Below are 19,968 nucleotides of genomic sequence, written 5' to 3'. Positions count from 1 at the left end.
TATGTACAAAAATCCTCATTGTCTATAGTTCACTCGGCGTAACTGGGCGGTAGCGGTCATTGACTTCCTGTCAAAAACTTATCATTTTCTATACAAAGCCGCGATTGACAACATCTGACACCTTATTGTCAATCGCGGTTTATATAGAAAATGACAAGTTTTTGACAGGGATTCAATGACCGCTACCGCCCAGTTACGCCGAGTGAACTCTAGTAACAACATACAATCTAATTACAGAAATCAAACTTGAAATTCACATTGCAAACGAAACCTTTCCCCGAATAATCATTTAATAATTCAATAAAGCATTGCAATACTAGCTGACATACTAAGATGATAGATTATATTATGATTTTTTATTATGGCTTTCACAGGTCAATCAGATTTTACATAAATTGTTGTAGTTGTTGAAAAATGAGTTGATGTTTAGTGGTGTAAGTCTATTAATTCGGTGTACAATGTACAGGCGCGAAATGACTCGCGGTCATTTGTCATTGCGTCAGTCACGTCAACGCCTTCGCCACGCCTACTCACGTAATTACATTCTCAAAACTAAAATAATGCGATTACCATCATTATTGTTAAATGTCATTAACCGCCACAAAATGACTCTGGCTGGTAAAAAGGATTACCTACCTAAAAATAAACAAATAAATCGCTACAGATTTCCAGTAGTTATAATATATTGAATCGAAATTCGATTGTAGAGTTCAGAATTTTATCTATATGATATTTCAAATACCTTATGAAACTTGTGCATCCAAACAATTCATCAAATTAGAGACCATAACAAGTAATTCTGTAATAATTTAATTAGCTCAAACTATCCGTGTACTGCTTGGAAGTGGGTTTTGTATTTCAAACGGTCTGATGAAGGTGTCAAGTCGTGAGCGTGTGACACGTCGCTACTCGTTTGTGTCACGCCGTCATCTCCGTGACCGACGAGGATGACACAGAAATATGACTCATTAAATGATACCTCTTATCCGGTAGCAGAAATTGTGACACAAGTTTTATTGTTTTCTTCCAAGATCTTTACAATATACATTTATCAACATAAAACTATTCTATACATGATACAACATGATATTCTCTTTCGTTTCATAAATCTACAGATTCAAAGGGGCCGTTGATAGTTATATGTAAGTTAATTGTAAAATTTTACAATAATTTTAATTTAATGAATGGAACCTTCAACCTGTAATAACATAGATATTAGATACCATGTAAAAGTTCAAGAGGATTTGAAAAATTTTCATAAAATTTGTCGAAACAATATTAATGTATATGTATCAGTAAGCCATTAATGCATAGGTTACGCGTATCTACCTATACCCGTAATAGTTACTGGTGTAATGACGGCCGTGGAGCCGCAGTGGCCGTAAAATTAGCCGTAAGTGGAACCATTACTGGATATGAAATATTCATCGGCCACCAGATCGAATTGTTGTCACTTAAATTATGCGACAGAAATCACGCCACCATTACCGCTAATACCAGGTAACGGATAATTGAATTTTTGTTGCAAATCCACGGCTAGTTAGTGCAGACTGCTGTTAGAAATTACCTACAATGACTTTTCGATGCTTAGAATGATAATTTTGATGCAGTAGAGATAAAGTTTCATCACCATGGACTACTTAGTACTTATTGTCAGTACAATTCTCATTGGGGAAGAAAACTGAATACTTATTAACTGCGTACATAAAGTATTTGATAAGTAGGCGTTTACGCTACTTCAATGTCAATATAATTATTCCGATCATGTTATCATCCAATTTTTTTTTGTAAATAATAATATTGGTTCCGCTAGAGTCTAGACCCAGTTTGAGAACTCCTGTTTATATGATAATATCTGTTGTAGAACACTGTAAGTATAGTTGTAAAATCACTACTCTACATATTTTCCCGATCGCGTGATGTCTTCACAATGAAGAGCAGACATTAAATACAATGTAAAGTTAGCGTTACAAGACCTTTTTATAAATGGGCACGTCATTAATTACAAAGCGTTTACCTCAGGAGCGTTAATAAGCAGCGTGGATCTGCAATTTCGCGCCATCTGTCCCTATTCGAGTTAATTAAATCGCGGCAACATGGCGGCCGGTTATTGCTAATAATAACCGCCCCGTGTAATGAGACGCGATCGGCCCTCCCGACCCTAATCACGACCTGATAAGTGATAACATTCGGCTAATAGTGCACCACTATTTCGTGTGCGATAGAGCCTTTAGATAGGTAGTTTGTTTTGATACGACAACGAAAGGTTGCCAGAGATTTAATGGTCAGTAGAACATAATTAATAATTATTACAGAGCAAAGCGAAAAATAAACATTTTAATATGAATCTTCTAAATTTTAATTGGAAGGATAATATTAATATTAGAGTGAGAGAGATTTTCTCGATTTTTATAGCTCATGAAAGATGACAAGGATTCATGGTCGAGGTGCGGGCAACAGTGCGTCGTGCTGTACTTCGGGCGCGGGGAACAATGATTAACGAGTTTACACCTCGCTGTCCCTCTAATTAAGACGATATGCGCCCGCGCACCGCTGCAACTCGCGACTCTACGTCCGCGAAATATCTCCTATTCTATTTTTATTAACTCTCTTGTATTTCGCAAATGTAATTGCTTCTTTTGATTTTTGTAAAGCATCAGAAACAACAATTACCTATCCTTGCAATGCAACTGTGTAGAAGCAATATGTGAAACGGTTCAATAAACTTTAGAAGCCTAAGTGAATTACACGGGCTAAGCATTTAATAAATATGAGTTATTGCTTATTAGAACTTTATGAAGTTTTACGACTCGATATCCAAATGAGCGTGTTTCCTTATTTTCAATTGCTATCATAGAGATGGTCCGGACTCCGGAGCGATGCACTAATTTATAACATGTCTCGATTTCAAACTCGAAATCTACTTTAACAGTGTCATAACAATAACGAGGTGCCGTAAAACGGTCGCCCTTATTTCTGTCTTCGGTGTCTGCTCATTAAAACTGGTGTACGTCCGACTCCTTTTGCTCGTGCGGTATTCCGTTAACTTTCGGGTGGTAGAATGATGGACGACGTCGGTGGCCATATATCATTGAGGCAATATATATCAGTGCGCCGAGTGTCGCCATTAACGCATGCGTGCGATCGCCCCTGCCCGCCCGGCCGCCGTAAGGAGCGTTCGCAAGTCGGCGCGCGATCGCGGCTAAACTCGCATAAATCTTATTAATGGTACTCTTATTTTCGCTGCAACCGATCTAGTAAAATATCCGACGCTAATGACGAGCCGCCTCGGTCGCTCGTTCGCCCACCGGACGCGAGCCGGGACATACATTTCTAGTAGAAATCGTATCTAATCATAATAATCGTACTGCACAATGACGATCTCGGTTGTCGGACGCCTCGTCACGGATACGTTTCGTTTTATTCGGATCGTAAACCACAAGCCGGTCGCCGTAAAACACTATCGAAAGACAAATTTTGTAACAAAAACTTCGCGGTGGCACGGTGTCGGGTAACGAACACGACTTCGGTCTCTGTTCTAATCGTCACAATGACTACCACTTTGTACCGATTCGGAGATAGCGTTATACGCCCGCTACCGACGTCGACTTTTTGTGTCACCTTTATCTAACAACGAGTTTATTATCTTCGATTGCTCGAGACTTCTATTTCGGAGTTCTGTTTCTCGTTAGTAACCTAAACTCCCCTAGTCGGGTGTGTAAAATCATTACGTTCCCTTTAAAAAATGACGGCAGGAAACCGCAGCGGGGAAGAACGTAATAGGAGCGATTGTTCCGACCAACCGCAATCGCTTCCGAAACACACACCTCCAAACGAGGACCCATCCGTCTTTGTGCAACGAGAGACATTAAAGAATGTTTCGTGAAGGGGAAAGGAGTGGTACCGTATAAAAAAGACGAATGAAAGTATTTGTCCCCTCTTATGTTATACATTTTGTATTCAAACGCATAAATATATCTAGTTAGACAACCTTTTTTTTTGTATTATTTCAGGACGCCATTTTGGAATGTTAAAGCTTTAATCGTACAATATACTTGATACTTTATGTGATATACATACCTAAAGAACTCCATGATCTTAATGTTACATTAACATTCAGTCTTCGAATTCGCACATTTCCTAAAATGCGACAGTTTTCATGTAACTTAAAGTTCATTACAGCTGCGTTTAGTTAAACAAAGTTTATGCTTACCAAGAACTAACAATTTTTATAGCACTGTATGAGAGCATATGCTTTGCAATTTTCTAGAATTACTCGGTCCTTAATGAGTGCGATTGGATTTGTCACAGCGAACTGCGACCATTTCGACGGAGGCGAGTAATTATCGAATAATTGCGTTAATGTGAAAATTTACGCTTTAACACAACAATACAATAAGAAAGAGGACATAAAAATACTTCAGAAATAAAATTCTCGCATATTTACCGACGCAAATTATTCCGGTGTTAAATTCTCGCAGAATATTTTATGTGTACATAAAATATGCAAAATTGTGACGCCATTTTGGTTAGTTTTGATTTTTATTCACTTCGGTTGAAATAAATTTGCAAAATAGGTAGGAGGGTTATAAAATGGAAGAGTTTATAACTCTCTGAGATCGTTCATTTTGGTAATATTTAAAACTTTCTTTCGGTTATGTTTATAACTATTATTTTTCTTATCTACTTGACTTAATTTAACTAAACCTATGCTTTAATTACAAAATAAAACATGGAACTTTTTATTGCGCAGGCGCATGTTCCCGACGGTGCGCGTGTCGTTCTCGGGGTGCCGGTCGGAGGCGCGGTACGGCGTGCTGCTGGACGTCGTGCCGGTGGACGGCAAGCGCTACCGCTACGCCTACCACCGCTCGTCGTGGCTGGTCGCCGGCAAGGCGGACCCGCCCGCCCCCGCGCGCCTCTACCCGCACCCCGACTCGCCCTTCTCCGGCGACCAGCTGCGCAAGCAGGTCGTCTCCTTCGAGAAGGTCAAGCTCACCAACAACGAGATGGATAAAAATGGACAGGTATGATTTTTTTTTAATCCACTGAATTCGCTTCTAAGTTCTATACTTATCGCTCTATTAATTAAAATTAGTTACCTATACCAGACTACTCATTAAACTTTTTAAGTGATACATTGTAGTGATCAGTGATCCTTTTATTTGTAGTTGGTGTTGAACTCAATGCACAAGTATCAGCCCCGAATCCACCTGGTGCTGCGGCGGGAGGGGGCGATCAACGCGCCCATCACGGACCTCGAGCAGGAGGAGTTCAAGACGTTTATCTTCCCCGAGTGCGTCTTCACCGCCGTTACAGCTTATCAGAATCAACTCGTAAGTGTCTAACTTCTAATACGATATTATACTTGGATCTAGAGATGGAACTACGGTGGCAATAGCTTTATTTAAGCGTAACATTTCAGTTACCTCAATGCAATTAACGGCTCTCAATCGCACCTATATGTGGACGACATAAATAATTGGATCTTTTATTTGGCTCTAGAATCGTTCGATATCCGAAATAGATCTGAGGACGAAACGTTTGAAATCGCGGCGCGTTGTCGACTATCGACGCTATTTATACCACGTTAATTGCATCTCGCTGAAAGGTATGTCCAGTCGAACAAAGGGAGATTTTTGTGCAGCTCTCGGCCACACGCGGCCGCGCTGGTGACGGACGCGTCACCGTGACGCGGTGACGACGAAACTTTTCAGCCGAGCTAAATATACATTTGCAATATTTAATGACTTTAAAAGTCACTCGAAGTTTCATACTGCTTTGGCTTATGTGAACTCGTTTCAGTAAGGAACCAAGCTACTTTGCTTTTAAGTAGATCTTTTGCAGTTTCGCATCCTAATCCTGAAGTTCTAAAATCTAGTAACCTCCTGCAGTAGCCACTTAACTCCTAAAAAATCAATTACAAACAAATTACGAATGCGATATCAGCTGTTCCGCTAGTGGTGCTCCGCCCGCCGCCGCACATGTCGCCACGAGCAATTAATTCCCTGTCACAAGAGCGTTTGGGCGTCTCACAGCGCGTCGTTTTGTTCCGCGCGCGGTAATTAGGACGTTTTGAGGTTCATAAAGGAAACGTTACTTTATATCGACAACGCGCCACATAAATCTTCATTCGTACGTTAATTAGTTACGTTTCGTGTGTTTAAAAATTTCTATTGTTTGTTTGTGATTCTTTTGATTAATGTCTGATATCAATTTACAAGAATCTTGAATATCTTTTACAGACGAATATACATAACGTTATTTTTTCCTATCCAAATTGCATTTTAAATATTAGGAAACTGGAGTAACATAACAGCAAGTAATGAAAACTTTACACAAAGTCAACAGACATCATAGTTCTCTCTCTATCTAAATATATCTCCTTGTTTTCCCATGAATCTGATCTAAACTATTTTCCTATTGACGGTACCTGCACGGCGATAAAGCTCCCTACGAAATGGCTCCCTGGACTCGTATTATTGATATCGATTGATTCTAACGCACTCCTAGATTTATGGGTGATGCCTAAGCGTCCGCTGAACTAGATCAATCTTATGACTAAGTTTATTTAATAATGTCAATGACTTGCACATATATCAGATATTTACAAATTGTTGAAAAGTAAAGAATATAAAGACACAAAATAATCAGTACAGTAATAGTTTATGTAAGCAGTCCTTTTCAGTATGTATCTCAAAAGGAAGTAGGTAATCCGAACGAATGGATGATTCCACTAATTTAAACAAGAAAAAAGTCTAACAGCCGAAAGAACTCCAAAAAACGCCAGAGTCAAACGATTTGTAAACGTTATCACTTATCAGGACGTGCTCACAAAGGTGTTACTTTTAATCCCAACACCCACGACCGATCGGGCCTCGATCGAGATCGAGAATCGGCTGACGTCACACTTCTGACAAGTGAAACATTTGTCGAACGGAGATAGTGTCACTGATAACCCCGCCTCTTAACAATAGGAACACACTTAGCGTATTTGCACCTGCGTTGGGCAATATGTCTTATCCGTAGTCCGTACCGTTTGGTGGTCGACAGCATTCCGACATTCCGTTAGGCTTTTACTGTTGTTGTGTAACTTTTATAGCTTATGTCTAGTTGGAAAAGTGGAGTAAAATTAGTGGAGCGAATACTTTCTTGCTAAAAACATTTGAAGCATGCTCGATTGACTTCCACTTAAATGTTTCATCTGAAATAGTTCTGCTATACAAATAAAAAATTAGGCATCAATAATTTTAATCATTTTTGCACCATCCGCAGATCGCGCTTAAAAAATGAAGGTGTTATTGGAATTGTGAAAAAACATGTCACCACATTAATACTCGATGTAACCTAAATTGATTCGGAATGGAACATCATTATTGGTGCTTTATCAAACTGCTCCGAGTCGCGATAGGATCTGGAACAAAAAATAAAGTTGGTTTTTTGTGAATCGCCGTGTGAGACTCGACGTCGCCGGGCGCGCCGCGGGGTGGTTTCCCTGAACCCCGCCGACCGGTATCAATATTAACATTTACACCCACCTCTTGTTGCTTCGATCCTTTGTCTGGAATTTACATTGAGGTGACAATGTTTGTAAAGTTTACGCGTACACAATGTGTTTTTTAATAGCCGATGACTAGTGAATTTGTTTTGATCGATCGCCCTTTTGAGGATCGAAAGGATGTGGACAACCTGCTATGACGGATAGAATTCTACAATCTCAGTACCGTGTCTATCATTCATACGATTATCCTGATAGCCGAGATTTTTAAACTTGATAAGCTGTGTCATCCTAATCATTACAAAGCAAAAGTTAAAGTCAATTCTTATATTTTTCCTGTAAAATTTATATATTATATTGGATAAAAGGTAGGCATTGGACACAATGATTAACTAAACGAGAGAAGTTTTTTTTTTTTACGAAGGACGTAAAGTAAACGAGAGTAGTTTATTAAGGGAACATCTACTAATAACTTGTCCTTAGTAAACACATAACCTTGTGTTCGATATTCTGCAAGAAAATGAAAAACAGATGTTATCTCTCGTACGTAAATTCAGATACAAATACTTAAACTATGCGTAAGTTACGTAGAGCCTTCAAATAAAATACAATTGCCTCATTGTAGTGACTGGCCCCTAGAAAAAGTTCAGAGTGAGATACAATATAGCGATTAGAGGTATCACGTCAGTTAGTTAGTGACGCCTTCACTATTATGCGACTGGAGGAGATAATCACGAAAGTAACTGCGTACGTCGCGTGCGTGCGCGTTAACGCTCAATAGCTACTTAATTGAAATTTATTTCTCATTTCTGAGTATCGACAATCAATATTCTAATTCCAATCCGAAGCTATTCTCACATTGAGCATCCACAACGAGCCCGGCCCGAACATAATCGAACAATAAAGGAGTAAAAGCAAACACGATTTCAATAACAAAAGGCAGCCACGACAAATAAACATATTTCACGGGCCAAAATGGCTGGGTCAGGTGTCAGTTGTCCCTCCCTGCGCGTCTTACTTTTTATTTCCGATAACCGATTCACTTCTAGCTGATCGACTCCATTTAGTTTTATTGTTGGTAGATGTTATAATTTAACATTTATAAGTCAATCACTATTCCTCGACTTTTTATCTCATTATCGGAATAAGTATTTTTGGAGGTAGTATTTAAATTTTAAAATTGATACTTACTGGGGTCTGCGTCTCATCGTTTAGAGGCTGTTGGTAATGATATTAGATTGAGTATTAATTCTAAATGTTCGTTATTACTTATTAGTTTTACGCTTTTCAAATTAAGTCATTTTATAAATATTTGTATTATGTTTGAAGAAATTTACGGGAACAGATAAAATCTCGTGTTATGACATAAGCATTACTTTGAAAAGTGACGTCATAGTAATTATGTATTATTATTTATAAATCTAGACTAATTTAACAATATGTTAATGTTGCTATAATGATATGTTAGGGCGGATTCTTTTTATTCCTCTTAACACATAAATAACACGAGCAGTTCATTATGTGCAGTTCTGACGAGATTCGAACGATAACGAGGGAAAACATTTTCATGTGAACGTCAGCAAACGCGCTTATTTTCGCATTTTTATAATTTTAAACATTTTACTGTGCGATTTTTTATATTTAATTACATAGTTACATTTATTTCTAATTTTAACTTTTACATAGATTAAAATGTTTTTATGATACCTACCTAAAAATATTTACATATAAACATTATTTAAGTACTATTGAGAACGTAGGCGACAACGAAAGAGAAAATGAACATTAACGCAATGAAAATTGCAGTGGGATTAAGTCACTTCTAAAATAAGTATATACTTATAGTAATTGTTATTACTATCGATGCTAAAACTAAAATACGAAAATGTATAAAGGCAGACTGACACATGGAAAGCTACAAGGATTCCTTCAGTAATAAAACTGTGGAACCCTTAATAAAACATTTCAGACTTTTTCTTGACACGGATAAAAATACAAAAATTAAAATGCCTTGAGGAAAATTAAGAATATTAAATGAAACATGAATTTATTAGGTTATCCCGTTCCTCACATAGCGGGGTGGTAGAGCCGGGAGCGGGTCTCCTGGCCATCTATCAGGGTTGTGACGTCACGGGCGACGTGTGCGGCCGCCGGAATTTATTGCGCCCGCGCAGCCACCTCGGAACCGCGTTTACTGCAAAATACAACTACATCTCGAATTAAATAATCCTCGCCGCGATAAATTTAATATTAACGAGTTACTTTTGTAGCTTTCGTTCGTCACGAAGCTACTGCAAATTAATATCTTGTTGTCAGTTAATGTATTTAGCAGTCTTGTTGAAAAGTTTTATTAAAATCATAGGAAATTATATATATTGAGGTACCTATACGTGATAAATCTTTATTCTATTTTAATTTATTAAACCTGCTTACAAAAATGTTTTTTCTTTTTACCTTGCGTGCTACCTAAAACACTATCCCAATATGGTGAAACCACTTTTGACTTATCTGTACGGGCTAATCTGTAAACTGACAACGTCACTTAAATGTGACGTCCAAATTGACACGCGTCAAAATAATTTTGAGACGTTCATGGTTGAAATGAGCGCAATAAACGAAATTGTGGTCAGAAATGTGGCAGATCGCTTACTCCATCATTCTTAGCATATTCAGCCGAACTGCTGGCCATGAATTTAAGGTCGATTTCATAGTATCAGTCGGCCCTCTGAAGGAGCTCTTCGATGCTCTAAAGGAACCAGCGCGAAATGCAACATAAGAAAAGAATAATTATTACCAAAAGACAAGCAAAATGCAGAAAGCAGATAATGAACAAATTCTGGTATCTTTTTGGTATACCATAAAATAATCAGCAAAATGTGGATAGCAAGGTTTTTGATAAAAATAATCGTAAAAATTGCAGATGACATTTTTAACCTGCACTTCATTTCTTTGATTCTATCTATTGGCTCTGTTCGCGATAACTTACAACTTTTAGAACTTTTAGACGAAGAAGATGGATTCATATAAACTACTTACTAAGCCACAATAAAATATTCTCATAAAATTTTATTATATTTTATTTTAGCTAAAATTTGGATGCTTCCAAATAAATACTTTCCTATATAGTTTTCATAATTATAATTTAAAAAGGGTACTCTTTCTCCACAATTATATTTTTAAAACATTGGTTTAGCTATTACCACAGAATATATATTAGTAGTACCAACAGAAGTCCAACTCGTGAAACCCGTTTAAAAAAATAACAACTCTTGCTGCGATACTATAAAGTTCAAATTCCGACTGCGCAGTGCTAGGTGCCTACAATTATATTTGCCTACATGTGCTCTCTCTTTCTATCGCGTAAGAGGTACCCTTTCTGACGAAATCAAGATTGTCACCTTTTAGAAAATAAAATAATCTTCTTTTAATTACTATAGCTACTAATAGCAAACTTTTTTATAGTAATAATCAAATTTTAGTAACCCAACGTATATTTTATAATAGTTTTATATTCGATTATAGTGTAGGAGCTGGTCAGGATTTTTTTACAACTTAAACATAGTAACTTGTGTTTATTTATGTGTAGTATGCGGTTTGTTTGTAACAAATTGGTTTATTTGCTATGTTTGTGTATTTTTTTATCTTTTTTTGTATTTTAAAGTCTTAAATTCCTTTATTGAAATATTTCTTTGACTTTTTTCAATTGTTCATATTTATCAGATTAATAATGATTCTGTCACAGCGGTTAAATCAGTACGTAGATATATGCGATGAAAAAATCTTGCGCGCGCGTCACCGCTCGCTTGTGAGTCCCTTGTGATCTGCCCCTTTAAAGGGGTACTTATAGTTCGATACCTAAAGGCGCGAGTGGGACAGGCCTGCTACTACCTAGCGTTCAGAGCAAACTCGAAGAACAAAAAGTTATTAACATAACATAAAATCAGTGTATTCCCCGAACATGTTATATTGGTGTTTAACTGGTTTCGAATACTCATCGGCGTCGCCCATAATTTCGGTACACTTGCGAAATAATATAGCACCGGCATTCTGGAAAGCTCGTTTACGGCCGCGGCAGCTGTTGGTCGTAATAGATTTATTGTCTTTGCCGCGAACTCCGCCATCAACGGTTATGAGCACAACGGTTTTTTATCTAATAACTCCCTTTTTATAGATCTTAGGATTATTCTTTAGAAATTACCTCCGTTTGTAGGTGCATTAAAATATTTTTCCTATCTGTGTGTCTGGTTCATATTGTAAAGTGCGATCTGAAAATGTATGATACTATCCTCATGTTTTTTCCTAGAACATTTATTAAAATAATTTCGACTGCATCGAAATTGATACTCGCTTTTGGTGTCAAGATCTATTTTGTCCTACGGATGTCGACCGACTCCTGATTAATTGGTTCTATTTTTATAATGAAACACCTGATTGAAGATAATATCACTAGATGTATCTCCCCAAAACTGATACCTTAATTACACATAATTTATAGTAGTGCTCATAATTCGGATCGTGCCCGCGGCCCATGCATCTATCAGTGCTGCGGCAACGTGCAGCCGCGTTAACGTGACATTTATTTATTCTTTGGAATGTTCCTGTCATGTTCCTTTCTTTGCCTCAACATGTTTACATGTTATTTTTTATTTTGGTGCACTTCGAGTCACTCTTTATTTATGTCTTAAATAACAATTTTAAATTCTATTATGGATATTTTGCTTTAAAATATTGAAGATTGTGAGACAAAGTGTGGGTTCTTCGTGTGTGTTTCGCATTTTCAAGTTTAGTGTTTTTTTTATTTCAAATGTCCTTTTTATTGAAATATATTTGTTTTCAATTTTATTCTTGTTGAACTCATTACGGTGGTTTAAATTATGTCGAATGTGTTCAATGTTATGTTCCTTCCATCCATTTCTCTCACAAACTTTTGGAGTCAATTACATCTCATAAATCTAGTGTTAAAATACATGCGTTCTCAACTTCTTCTGTTTGACGGTTTTTTGTGGGACGTTTTTTCCCGCCAGGGAATAATGTCATTAAGGCGCCTTTAATGTTGTAAGTGAGCGGGAGCGCCGCCGCCGCCCAAGGCGAACGTTTGTTGATACTTAAATTAGATTGTTTTGACACGCCTCGTCCTTATGTTTGTACTAAATCTAATAAATGTCTGTTAAATGAAAGCGATACACTCATTAAAATATATTCCTTTTGTGGGATCGTTTTGATTAATTTGTAATGAGAAACTCTATTTTTAATGTTTCAAAAAATTACGGAATATAAGATGTTCATTAGCTACAGCAATCCTCGTTAAGTTTCTTATGAATGGTAAAGCAATTCCCACTAAATCATTTATTATTACGAGTTACGACAGCATGCCAAATCCATCTCGCCTAGAATACCTACCACATCATATGAAATAAGCAGCAACAGTAACGATCATAACGTTTAACATTCCCGACGTAATATCAACGAGAGGCAAACAGTTTGGGAAAGATTTGTAGACTGGCTAGTGAAACAATGTGCCACAAATAAAATGAATGTACCATCGGACGTAATGGACAGGAGACAATTAGTAATCATAACAGGCACATAAATTATGCATACGTCAATACACCAGCTACTATTCGCTGGCAAGCAAACTCATTATGTCAAGTGAATGGGACAGGGGGGCCATTGTAGTCAATCGCTCGCCAGGTGGGTGTGCAAGTCGGAGTAGCTATGTGACCCCCGACACTCGTTCTACTCCCGGGGGCGAGTCGACTGACGCGTGACGTAACGATGTTAGCGGAGACCTCATTGTGTCTCAAATCACGTGTCAAGATGACAGCGCGATTCGAAGGAAACCTCGATATTACGGAAATCTACTCTTATTGCAAGCGTCACAAGAGCGTATTATCGCCAGACACAAAACATCACTATTGGGTACCGAATTAAATTAAAACTATAATTTCAAACAAATTTTTAAATTATCTCCCAATGCGATAATAGAATATCCCGTCAATGTATAAATAAGATGCAGTGACACATAAGCATCAATAACTCACCAAACGTTTTGATCCAAAACAATGAGTAGCGTTTATGTAGTTGTTAAATAAATTATTGTAGAACCAACAAAAACATCAAAGAAATGTATAAAGTGAACATAATTATGGACTATTTTCTTTTCCCTTCTCACGGTAAAGACATTGAGTTTAATAAAGTTATTTATTCTCTAATGTGTAGTTGAAATAGCAGACACTCAAGTAAATCGATATTTGTTACTAAATAATACCAAAAAAATAAACATGAAAAGCGCTGAAACGAATAAAGTCGTTAGTAGTGACATCGACGTAGGTGGTATCGGAAACGCTAATATTCGTCAAGTGAACGTATTAACACGAGTGGATCTATAATTAGCGTAATTATCTGCAACGTTCACGGCTGTAAGAATAGTCGAAAAGTTTGGCATAGTCCGGGATCACTCGGCAGGTAATTACGGCTCGTCGGCGGCGGTGCGCGCTGCTGAAAGATTGACACGTACGCGACGGCTTCCCGATGACTCGTTTATTGCGAATACTGCTGAATTCACGCTTCGTCACGGCTCACGATCCCAGACTATAATTAGCTGAACATCTAATGTACCTATAGGTTTGTTAAGTTGGGTACACTTCAAAGGCGACCTTTTCAAAATTTCAGCTTTATATGTACTTGTCAATGAGTTGCCAGTTTAATTGTTATTAGACGCTATTAACTTTTTGAACTTATTTCAAAATAAATATTAAATAACTTTCAGTAACCTTCAATCAGTACAAACGCTTAACTCCTCATGATTCATTTCGATTTAAATATTCTCAGTTAAAAATTATTAAATTTGGTTCGTGCTAACACTGTTAAAGTCGAGTCTATTGAATTTAAATTTAATATTCTCTACTGATGCATAATGAATGCCGTAATATTTATGTGTCAGAACCTCTTTATATTCGTCGATCAACTATCGTTTGAACGGGGTTTGCTGGTTTCTCGTAAATATCGTCCACAAATTGTGTGACGCCGCAGCGGGAGCGTCGCACAGCGAGGGGGCGATTTCTCATCACACTGCTGGCCTCTGCCAAACGCATTTTTAACACCTCACCTCGGACCTAAATCAGCAATGTATTTTATGGGTGCATCGACACAGTACCAGTTTGTTATATTACTGCACTACACCTAAACATACTTGCTCAAGTTATGGTCGTAACTTTTGAGTCTTCTTTTGCAAGTTGCACCTCCATTTTTAGATTTATCGCTGACATTTAAGCTCAGGCTTTAATTTAATTAAACAGTCTGTTGTCCGTAAAATTTAGTTTAAATCGTTACGAGTCCGAAAATTCATTTAGCTCTATTGCCACTACTGTTCGGTCGTTTGTTTATGACATAAATATATATTGTTAGGTTCAATTAAATCCAGTTTGCGGTGAACGCTACAGCTTCATAGTATTTGTATGGGCTCATAATACTTTATACTGAGTACAGCGAAATCTATCGAATTTTGTGGAACGTTGTGTAACCAATAATCTCTTTGTTTCAGATTACAAAACTCAAAATAGACAGTAATCCCTTCGCTAAAGGATTCCGCGATTCTTCTCGTCTTACTGAATTTGAGAGGTACGAATCTTATTTTGTTCTTTTAAAATACTCGTCCATTCTTGCTTTCTAGCTGAGATTTTTACACATTCTGTCAGTAATCATTAAAGTTAAGAAATGTGGATTCACAACTACATTTAACAGTCTCCCATTTGCCTTCATATTATCATATTATGTTATTATCAGAGTATGCGTAGGCTTTACAATTAACGTCGCATAAGTAAGCTAATGTAATTACTAACGTTCCGATCTATTGATTGACGCTTTGTTCAATCAATTAGACTGCCACGGATCAGATAAATTGGTAGCCTACTTGTATTCATAATTCAGTGATTATACAGACTTGCTTTGAATTTCCTATGCCGTTGAAACTTGCAACCTCGTTGTTCAGTTTCCTATATTGAATATTTTGTGGCAGTAGATGCTAATATGCTGGTGTATTGCAGTATTTTATTTTGATTTTTTTTTCCTTTTTGAGATTCTATATCACGGGGGAGCACGATCGAACACCAGTTTTCCCCGAAGACATGCGCTTCAGCGCCGCTAACTCTAGGTATAATATACGCTCATTAATTCACACACCTGCCACCTGGCGCAATCTCGGCCGCATACTGAACGACCGTCTCGTCATTTCAGGGAGACGATGGAGTCGATGCTCGCGGAGCAGCATTACCTGCGATCGCCGCTGCGGCCGTTCGAGCTGGACCAGCACAACAACAACCTGACGCTGGAGGAGAAGGCGATCCTGGCCGCGCGGTCCCAGCTGTTCCTACGGGCGGCGTACCCGCTGTACGGCGTGCCGGCGGCAGCGCTGTGGGGGCAGTGGGCGTGCCTGGCGCCGCAACTGCTGGCGCAGCAGCACCTCGCGTCGGGGTCGGGGCTGCAGCTGCCGCGGCCGGTGTACCCGGGCGGCGTGCCGGCGGCGCTGTCGCAGCACCGCTTCTCGCCGTACCCGCCGCGCCGCGCCTCGCCCGGTTCCTCGCCCGACTCGCTGCGGGACGCGAGCCCGCTGCCGCCGCCGCCGCACCCCCCGCACACCCCCCACACCCCCCATCCCCCGCACAGCCCCACTTAGTGCTGAGCCGGCACTCGGCGCCCACATAAGTTGTATGAAATAGTCAAACGAGTCAGTTTGGTCGCTATTTATTTTCTATCCTTCAGTTTTATGTAGGTACTCTCATAAGACGGCTGTAATATAAAAACGGACAGTATTTTAAAATATTGATTTCTCATAAATTAATTTGTATCATATTGTAAAAATATTTAATTCTATTTTAAGACTGTAATTATTACTGCTATTTTAGTGTAATTTTATTATGTTCCTATTCCTTTCCTTTGTGTGTCGCTGCATAGAAAATGCGTAAAGATAAGGTTGAATTGACAGTTTTTCGATACATGATGTAAAAATGTACATTCGGTGTAATGAAATAAAAGTGTATTATTTTAAAATTTCTGTTATTAGGTGATATGTGCAATAAATTGAAAATAATTGGTAGTAGAAGTAATATGTAGTAAGACATAATATAAAATGTAGATAGTATTATATTAGTTGTGTTTAAGACTTGGAGGATGCGATGCCGAGCGCAGACACATAGGTCGATGTATCTATGTAAACTTTAGTTAAATTAAAGCTATTATAAATAATATATTAATTAATGAAAAATTAAATGTTTGTTAACATATTAGTTGTTTCCTTTTACATTTTTAATTTTAACAATTTATCTACCCCTTACATTAGCAATCTCTGTTAGAAATCAGAGGCTGCATCCCCAGTAGCAAGCCACTGTTCACAGTTACCTCTTACAAACTGAAATATTGTACTAGAAGAACACAATAATTATAATAATATCATCCGCCTATTTTCACAAAATCACAAAAACTTACAAAAAAATTAAATCTGCTTTAAACTAGTTCTAGAACAATAGCTATACAATATAAGAAGATTTAAATTTAAATTAAGTATTGAAAAACAAAATACTTAGTTTTAAAAATTTGTAAATTCACTTAGCCATCTCTCTAGCTAGGTCTGAACTCTGAACCTGCAGATTTCAGTACAATAAAGAGATACAGAACAAGACTACAGCTTCCACAAGCACTTAGTAGAATCTATTCGGTTATATTAGGGCTTTCTAAGTACATTTTTTTTCAACCCTGAGGATTAAAAATAATATTTTCAGTCTTCACATTAGTTACCTACTAAGTTTAGGAATTGATTAGAACACTTCGTTCACCTTTCATTGATTTCCATTGCTTGGTTTCATGAAAATAAATGGTTTTTACGCCCCCATTGATATGTTACGCTGTACGTCTACGTCACCCTAGAGAGCCATATTGTTCTCTGGTTCTATACACTTACTATTAAAAAACTTAAGTAGCGTATAACTTTCCAAGGTCCGCTAGGCTTCATGTGAACTAAGTCTTTTTAGGGTTCCGTAAACGGGACCCTATTGCTAAGACTTCGATGTCTGTCCGTCTGTCTGTCTGTGTGTCTCCAGGCTCTAACTCAAGAACCGCTATAGCTAGCCAGGCGTGGTCGCAGCCTGAAATTTTGGGGGGGGTCACTCACTTATCACTACACTAATATATATTTTTTATCTGCGCCCTCGGTTCTGGGTTGACAGCTGTCTAAGGTCTAAGGACGCAGTGGTGGAAAGCTAGAAATTTCCTTTTATTATTTGGTAAGATTTTGAGATTTTTCAATTTGAATTTAGATTTTGGGGGGGGTCATGTCCCCTGTGACCCCCCCCCCCCCCCCCTTCGGACAGCGCCTGTAGCTAGCCTTCTGAAATTTTCACAGATTGTGTATATCTGTTGCCGCTATAACAACAAATACTAAAACAAAATAAATTAAATATTTAAGGGGGGCTCCCTACAACAAACGTGATTATTTTGCTATTTTTTGCTCGATATCAATAACGGCCACACATAGGCACTTGAAATATTCACGAAATACTCAGTTGTATTTGTACTTTAATAATTAATAATAAAATTTAAATAAAATATTAAGGGGGGCTCCCATACAAAAAACACAATTTCAGCCTATTCTTGCTCTATTGTGGTACAGAACCCTTCGTACGCGGTCTAACTCGCACTTGGCCGATTTTTCAATATACCAGACAAAGTCAAGTTTATCTTGCGTAGTTATTCGCTGCATAATTTTTTTAAAATAAGGTATAACTATACTGTATTACAACGCTAAAAACGTTGAGGATAATATTTCACAATTTAATTACACGTTCGATTTTGTCATTAAGCGAACGTTAAAGAATCAAAAATCGGATCATAAACGGCTGAGTAATCGTTGAACATACAAAAAAAAGATACATACCTCCTCCTTTTTGGAAGTCGGTCAAGAAGTAAATCACCATGATGGTACTTAATCTTTGAGGACTGTGTAGTGAGTAGTAATTTCCATTTTCTACATTAAAATCTCCCAAGTAGGTACTTAGTCAATACCAATTACCAGTCAAGATAGAAAAGTAACAAATAACAATCACATAAAAATTAAAACCTACACTACTATATGTATATAATATTATGCAAGTAGACAGTTGAATATAATTCGATAGAAATAAAACATCTACAACGGAGAGATTTCGACATTAACCTTTTTGTACCATTACAGTTCTGATGCTATTTGAATACCATTAAATGCTATTTCATCTTTATTTAATGCACTCCCCGCGGTGTCTTTTTCCATTCAAATATAAAACACCATAATAATTTTTGTGTTAATTAAAAAAATATTCAATGATACTTAATGGCTGTTTATTATTTTTATTAGCGATAAAATAAAGTTATCTAGTTGGTATTGTATTTTAATTTTTAATGAATTGGTTTCGAATGTTTAATTTGTGTTAGTTTCTGTAGTGTTAAACTAACATTACTTAAATATAATATAATATGCTGTAGACTCGTAGAATATCGTTCGTGTCTATATTATAAAATTAAAGTTATAATTAAACGAGTGTTTCCTTTTCAGAATACATAAGTAATGTTATTTTTACTAAACAATGATGTGATAAAACTAACTAAGTAAGAACTAACTATCCTCAATAGAGCTGCTTTATGCACCTTTTCTTAGGTCTTAAAACGGCTCTACAATGTCACGGCTGACAAACCGGTCTTGTTTGTACAGCAACTTGCTACTAGATGGCGTTACGCGTAGCGCTTTCAGTAGTAAGCTCGGATTGTTCGGTCGCCGAGATCTACCACAGGTCCTTGCTTTCTATGTTTATAAACGGTGACTTACTTTTTACTTTAACATGTTAATACGTTCTGACAGCCACAGTGCTTAGGTAAATTAATATGAATTAATCTTATCAAGAATAAGCAGGGCCCCCGCTACCATATGTGCAATGTGTGCAACGCACACGGGTGCCATCCTCTAGGGGCGCCAAAACCAAGGACCCAAAAAATTTGCCTAAAGGGGCGCCAAAATCCTTTTTTTTTGCACACAGGCGCCAGTACCCTGAGAATAAGTTTTCAAAAGTAGAGACTGTTTCTTTTTTAACCGATTTGCAAAAAAGGAAGATTTTCTATGTTCGGCTGTAGATATATTTTTTAATGTAAGCCCTGGTTTTAAGCTAAAATATGTCAACAATAGTTAAGTTAACAACAACAAAACAAATCTGATGACAACATAAACTATCTACCAGCTAATTAATCGTTTATTGTCCGTGATTCAGTTATCAATAACAGCTAACACGGCGTGACAGATTGCGAAGCAGTCGCGACATGCAATTATGCAAAGCGCAAAGTTATCTAGGAAAACAACGCACCCCAACTATTCAATTATAACGAAACAGCGGCGAGGCGACATTCGAGTCACATAGAAGGGTCGAGGCATCGAATTAGTCCGGCGCGTGGCC

General features: G+C 37.6%; 1 protein-coding gene across 2 annotated transcripts in view; it reads left to right on the top strand.

The window, feature by feature from the left end:
• LOC121729229 (T-box transcription factor TBX20-like) overlaps positions 1-16,779 on the top strand; it is a 38,645-nt gene extending 21,866 nt beyond the window's left edge. The window contains exons 3-7 of one of the 2 annotated variants that reach the window (XM_042117678.1): positions 4,754-5,027; positions 5,172-5,336; positions 15,042-15,118; positions 15,576-15,650; positions 15,734-16,779. In XM_042117678.1, coding sequence (XP_041973612.1) covers positions 4,754-5,027; positions 5,172-5,336; positions 15,042-15,118; positions 15,576-15,650; positions 15,734-16,172 — 1,030 coding nt within the window. In that variant the 3' untranslated portion in view covers positions 16,173-16,779. The remainder of the gene's footprint in view (positions 1-4,753; positions 5,028-5,171; positions 5,337-15,041; positions 15,119-15,575; positions 15,651-15,733) is intronic. The other variant, XM_042117687.1, reaches the window with a different exon arrangement.
• The last annotated feature ends 3,189 nt before the right edge of the window (positions 16,780-19,968 follow it).

This window comes from Aricia agestis, chromosome 1, assembly GCF_905147365.1.
Source record: "Aricia agestis chromosome 1, ilAriAges1.1, whole genome shotgun sequence".
In the NCBI taxonomy this organism is placed as follows: domain Eukaryota; kingdom Metazoa; phylum Arthropoda; class Insecta; order Lepidoptera; family Lycaenidae; genus Aricia; species Aricia agestis.
Note: the sequence above shows the minus strand (reverse complement) of the source record. Positions and strands in the feature narration are given on the sequence as shown.